Source organism: Bombina bombina, chromosome 2 (assembly GCF_027579735.1).
Source record: "Bombina bombina isolate aBomBom1 chromosome 2, aBomBom1.pri, whole genome shotgun sequence".
Taxonomy (NCBI): domain Eukaryota; kingdom Metazoa; phylum Chordata; class Amphibia; order Anura; family Bombinatoridae; genus Bombina; species Bombina bombina.
In genome coordinates this window covers 803,314,804-803,321,338 of record NC_069500.1, presented here as the reverse complement: position 1 = coordinate 803,321,338, position 6,535 = coordinate 803,314,804, and the positions used below count along the sequence as shown (strand labels likewise).

The 6,535-nt window shown below is 45.7% G+C and overlaps 1 gene segment (V, D, J or C); it reads right to left on the bottom strand.

Annotated features, from left to right (window-relative positions):
- Nucleotides 1-5,561: 5,561 nt before the first annotated feature.
- On the bottom strand, nt 5,562-6,087 carry LOC128647306 (Ig kappa chain V region 3381-like). The segment is given in 2 exon segments: nt 5,562-5,953; nt 6,029-6,087. Coding segments are annotated over 2 exon segments (441 nt in total).
- Between the last annotated feature and the right edge of the window lie 448 nt (nt 6,088-6,535).

Genomic DNA, 6,535 nt, shown 5'->3' with positions numbered 1-6,535 from the left:
GGGAGAGAGACAGCAAAAGAGGGGGAGAGAGATAGAGCAAAAGAGATGGAGAGAGACAGCAAAAGAGAGGGGGGAGAGAGACAGCAAAAGAGAGGGGGGAGAGACACAGCAAAAGAGAGGAGGGTGAGAGACAGCAAAAGAGAGGGGGAGAGAGACAACAAAAGAGAGGGGAGAGTGACAGCAAAAGAGAGGAGGAGAGAGACAGCAAAAGAGAGGGGGGAGAGAGACAGCAAAAGAGAGGGGGGAGAGAGACAGCAAAAGAGAGGAGGGAGAGAGACAGCAAAAGAAAGGGGGGAGAGAGCAAAAGAGAGGGGGAGAGAGGGGGAGAGAGAGCAAAAGAGAGGGGGAAGAGAGAGCAAAAGAGAAGGGGAGAGAGCAAAAAAGAGGGGAGAGAGAGAGAGAGAGAGAGAGCAAAAGAGAGGGGGGAGAGAGAGAGCAAAAGAGAGGGGGGAGAGAGAGAGCAAAAGAGAGGGGGGAGAGAGATAGCAAAAGAGAGGGGGAGAGAGACAGCAAAAGAGAGGGGGAGAGAGACAGCAAAAGAGAGGGGGGAGAGAGACAGCAAAAGAGAGGGGGGAGAGACACAGCAAAAGAGAGGAGGGTGAGAGACAGCAAAAGAGAGGGGGAGAGAGACAACAAAAGAGAGGGGGAGAGTGACAGCAAAAGAGAGGAGGAGAGAGACAGCAAAAGAGAGGGGGGAGAGAGCAAAAGAGAGGAGGGAGAGAGAGAGCAAAAGAGAGGGGGAGAGAGGGGGAGAGAGAGCAAAAGAGAGGGGGAAGAGAGAGCAAAAGAGAAGGGTGAGAGAGCAAAAAAGAGGGGAGAGAGAGAGCAAAAGAGAGGGGGGAGAGAAAGAGCAAAAGAGAGGGGGGAGAGAGAGAGCAAAAGAGAGGGGGAGAGAGACAGCAAAAGAGAGGGGGAGAGAGACAGCAAAAGAGAGGGGGGAGAGAGACAGCAAAAGTGAGGGGGGAGAGACACAGCAAAAGAGAGGAGGGTGAGAGACAGCAAAAGAGAGGGGGAGAGAGACAACAAAAGAGAGGGGGAGAGTGACAGCAAAAGAGAGGAGGAGAGAGACAGCAAAAGAGAGGAGGAGAGAGACAGCAAAAGAGAGGAGGGAGAGAGACAGCAAAAGAAAGGGGGGAGAGATACAGCAAAAGAGAGGGGGAGAGAGCACAAAAGACAGGGGGGAAAGACAGCAAAAGAGAGGGGGGAGAGAGACAGCAAAAGTGAGGAGGGAGAGAGAAAGCAAAAGAAAGGGGGGAGAGAGACAGCAAAAGAGAGGGGGGAGAGAGACAGCAAAAGAGAGGTAGGGAGAGACAGCAAAAGAGAGGGGGAGAGAGCACAAAAGAGAGGGGGGAGAGAGACAGCAAAAGAGAGGGGGGAGAGAGACAGCAAAAGAGAGGAGGGAGATAGACAGCAAAAGAAAGGGGGGAGAGATACAGCAAAAGAGAGGGGAGAGAGAGACAGCAAAGGAGAGGGGGGAGAGAGACAGCAAAATAGAGGGGGGAGAGTGCACAAAAGAGAGGGGGAGAGAGACAGCAAAAGAGAGGGGGGAGAGAGACAGCAAAAGAGAGGATGGAGAGAGACAGCAAAAGAAAGGGGGGAGAGAGACAGCAAAAGAGAGGGGGGAGAGAGACAGCAAAAGAGAGGGGGGAGAGAGACAGCAAAAGAGAGGGGGAGAGAGCACAAAAGAGAGGGGGAGAGAGACAGCAAAAGAGAGGGGGAGAGAGAGCAAAAGAGAGGGGGAGAGAGACAGCAAAAGAGAGGGGGGGAGAGAGACAGCAAAAGAGAGGGGGAGAGAGACAGCAAAAGAGAGGGGGAGAGAGACAGCAAAAGAGAGGGGGAAGAGAGAGCAAAAGAGAAGGGGAGAGAGCAAAAGAGAGGGGGGGAGAGAAAGAGAGAGCAAAAGAGAGGGGGGAGAGAGAGAGCAAACGAGAGGGGGGAGAGAGAGAGCAAAAGAGAGGGGGAGAGAGACAGCAAAAGAGAGGGGGAGAGAGACAGCAAAAGAGAGGGGGGGAGAGAGACAGCAAAAGAGAGGAGGGAGAGAGACAGCAAAAGAAAGGGGGGAGAGATACAGCAAAAGAGAGGGGGGAGAGAGACAGCAAAGGAGAGGGGGGAGAGAGACAGCAAAAGAGAGGGGGGAGAGTGCACAAAAGAGAGGGGGAGAGAGACAGCAAAAGAGAGGGGGGAGAGAGACAGCAAAAGAGAGGAGGGAGAGAGACAGCAAAAGAAAGGGGGGAGAGAGACAGCAAAAGAGAGGGGGAGAGAGACAGCAAAAGAGAGGGAGGAGAGAGACAGCAAAAGAGAGGGGGAGAGAGCACAAAAGAGAGGGGGGAGAGAGACAGCAAAAGAGAGGGGGATAGAGAGCAAAAGAGAGGGGGAGAGAGACAGAAAAAGAGAGGGGGGAGAGAGACAGCAAAAGAGAGGGGGAGAGAGACAGCAAAAGAGAGAGGGAGAGAGCACAAAAAAGAGGGGGGAGAGAGCACAAAAGAGAGTGGGGAGGGTGCACAAAAGAGAGGGGGAGAGTGCACAAAAGAGAGGAGGAGAGAGCACAAAAGAGAGGGGGGAGAGAGCACAAAAGAGAGGGGGGAGAGAGCGCAAAAGAGAGGGGAGAGAGCGCAAAAGAGAGGGGGAGAGAGCGCAAAAGAGAGGGGGAGAAAGAGCAAAAGAGAGGGAGAGAGACAGCAAAAGAGAGGAGAGAGAGCAAATGAGAGGAGAGAGAGCAAACGAGAGGGGGGAGAGAGAGAGCAAAAGAGAGGGAGAGAGACAGCAAAAGAGGGGGAGAGAGATAGAGCAAAAGAGATGGAGAGAGACAGCTAAAGAGGGGGAGAGAGAGCAAAAGAGAGGAGGGAGAGAGAGAGCAAAAGAGAGGGGGAGAGAGAGCAAAAGAGAGGGGGAAGAGAGAGCAAAAGAGAAGGTGGAGAGAGAGAGCAAAAGAGAGGGGGGAGAGAGAGAGAGCAAAAGAGAGGGGGAGAGAGAGAGCAAAAGAGAGGGTGGAGAGAGAGAGCAAAAGAGAGGGGGGGAGAAAGAGAGAGTAAAAGAGAAGGAAGAGAGAGAGAGTAAAAGAGAGGGGAGAAAGAGAGAGCAAATGAGAGGGGAGAAAGAGAGAGCAAAAGAGAGGGGGGATAGAGAGAGAGCAAGGGGTGGGACCCATGTACTGCAAAAAATGGCCCGTGTACACGGGCTTTAGGACTAGTCTGGTAATAAAGCGGCAACTGATCCTTTGGGTTGCTCATTTTACCTCTCATGCTATAGGTTAATTTTGTCAACATCTGTATGCCCAGTTACATAACTGCAATGCATTGTTATACGCTCTAGTTTCTTCCTGTCTGCTCGCCCCCCCCCCCAACTTCCTCTGGTTGATTTGAAATAAAATACACACTGATTTTAAATACAAACAAATAGTAGAAACTTTATATTTTTTAAAAAAAATCTTGCTTCTAATTTTTTTCTATATTTTTGCAGAAATGTAAACTGATATGACGGTCATAAAAATATTGCTATTATGATCGGATATGATACTATGATACTATGATCGGCTGATCGGAACACCCAATAGAATGCAAGCTCACTCTGATTGGCTGATTGGATCAGCCAATCCGATTGAACTTGAATCTGATTGGCTGATTCAATCAGCCAATCAGATTTTTCCTACCTTAATTCCGATTGGCTGATAGAATCCTATCAGCCAATCGGAATTGAAGGGACGCCATCTTGGATGACGTCCCTTAAAGGAACCTTCATTTGTCGGGAGTTTGTCGTGGAGGAAGGATGTTCCGCGTCGGCGGGATGAAGATGGAGCCGGAAGAAAGAAGATTGAAGATGCCGCTTGATAGAAGACTTCAGCCGGATGGAAGACCTCTTCAGCCCCCGCTTGGATGAAGACTTCAGCCGGATGATGGACCTCTTCAGCACCACGCTTGGATGAAGACATCGCCCGGATTGGATGAAGAGTTCGGCTCGGCTGAGTGAAGACGACTCAAGGTAGGAAGATCTTCAGGGGGGTAGTGTTAGGTTTTTTTAAGGGGGGTTTGGGTTAGATTAGGGGTATGTGGGTGGTGGGTTTTAATGTTGGGGGGGGTTGTATTTTTATTTTACAGGCAAAAGAGCAGAATTCTTTGGGGCATGCCCCGCAAAAGGCCCTTTTAAGGGCTGGTAAGGTAATAGAGCTGGTATCTTTTAAATGTAGAATAGGGTAGGGATTTTTTTTATTTTGGGGGGCTTTGTTATTTTATTAGGGGGCTTAGAGTAGGTGTAATTAGCTTAAAATTGTTGTAATCTTTTTATAATGTTTGTAAATTATTTTTTTATTTTTTGTAACTTAGTTCTTTTTTTATTTTTTGTACTTTAGTTAGTGTATTTATTTGTATTTATTTGTAGGTATTTGTATTTAATTTATTTAATTTATTTAATGATAGTGTAGTGTTAGGTTTAATTGTAACTTAGGTTAGGATTTATTTTACAGGTAATTTTGTATTTATTTTAACTAGGTAACTATTAAATAGTTATTAACTATTTAATAGCTATTGTACCTGGTTAAAATAAATACAAAGTTGCCTGTAAAATAAATATTAATCCTAAAATAGCTACAATATAATTATTCTTTATATTGTAGCTATATTAGGGTTTATTTTACAGGTAAGTATTTAGCTTTAAATAGGAATAATTTATTTAATAAGATTTAATTTATTTCGTTAGAATAAAATTATATTTAATTTAGGGGGGTGTTAGTGTTAGGGTTAGACTTAGCTTTAGGGGTTAATACATTTATTAGAGTAGCGGCGAGGTCCGGTCGGCAGATTAGGGGTTAATATTTGAAGTTAGGTGTCGGCGATGTTAGGGAGGGCAGATTAGGGGTTAATATTATTTATTATAGGGTTTTTGAGGCGGGAGTGAGGCAGATTAGGGGCTAATAACTTAGGGGTTAAGGGTTAATAATTGTAGGTAGGTGGCGGCGACGTTGGGGGCGGCAGATTAGGGGTTAATAAATATAATATAGGGGTCGGCGGTGTTAGGGGCAGCAGATTAGGGGTACATAGCTATAATGTAGGTTGCAGCGGTGTACGGAGCGGCAGATTAGGTGTTAAAAATAATATGCAGGGGTCAGTGATAGCGGGGGCGGCAGATTAGGGGTTAATAAGTGTAAGGTTAGGGGTGTTTAGACTTGGGGTACATGTTAGGGTGTTAGGTGTAGACTTAGGAAGTGTTTCCCCATAGGAAACAATGGGGCTGCGTTAGGAGCTGAACGCTGCTTTTTTGCAGGTGTTTTTTTCAGCTCAAACTGCCCCATTGTTTCCTATGGGGATATCGTGCACAAGCACGTTTTTGAAGCTAGCCGCGTCCGTAAGCACCGCTGGTATTTAGAGTTGCCGTGGCAGTAAATTATGCTCTACGCTCCCTTTTTGGAGCCTAATGCAGCCCTTCTGTGAACTCTAAATACCTCTAAAAGGTGCGGGGGGAAAAATACACGCGTAGCTAACGCACCCCTTTGGCCGCAGAACTGTAAATCTAGCCGTTAGTTATTACAAAAATATGTCTTTTTACTGCTCTATTCGCTACATAATATTTCAAAATCTATTTCCTGTTTTATGTACTTTATCCTTGAGGTTTTTGTCAGGCTCTGTATCACTGTGATATGTACCAGTACTTTGATAAGCTTTAACACAGTAATAAAGAGATGTGTCTGCAATCTGTGTATCTTTAATAATCAGCTGATATTCAGTTCCAGCGCTGTTTATTGTGCCAGTGAAATGAGCTGATAACATCCCAGGTCCATAGCTGGGTGATGAGTATGAGTGATGGTTATAAAAAATAAGTTTAGGAGGCTCCCCAGGTGATTGTTTATAGAAAGCCATGCTCCAACCATCCTTAACTCCTACATTGCAGTTAAATGTAAAACTTTGCCCAGGATTAACTGACCCAACCTGAGGTGTCAGCACTGGTGTCTGTGATTGAGCATCTGTAAACATAAAATAAATCAGTTATCTGTGTGTAAACCAAGTGCCAGAATGTCAGAAAGTTCCTTGTAACTTACATGAGATGCCCAGTGAGATGCAGCATAACAGGGTCTGCAGGAGGCTCATTTTAAGAGAAAATATCTATCATGTGCAGCACCTAAATATAACAGCAAACAGCCTGAGAGAGGAATAAATAGTATCAGCAGCACCAGGATCCACCTGTTTGTAAATGCAAATTATTGTAATGAGATCAGATATAAAGATAAACCAGCTGCTGAGAATTCTAAAATTAATGTGATGAACACAGGACTGAAATTAATTAGATCTGCTATTTACTCTACAATGAAACAGAAAAATACAGATACAATACTTTCAATCTACATAATATTTTTTTTCTGGAGTAATTAGTAAGTAATAAAGGACTAAATTACATGTGGAGCACTAATTTATCACGTGCAAATTCACCCATTTACGGGCGCAGGGTAAATAACCAGCCATTACAAGTGGATGGTTATTGCTACCGCAAGCTCGCAGTAGCAATTAGCATTCAGCTGCAAGACTTACCCCCTTCCAGCGTTAGTTCT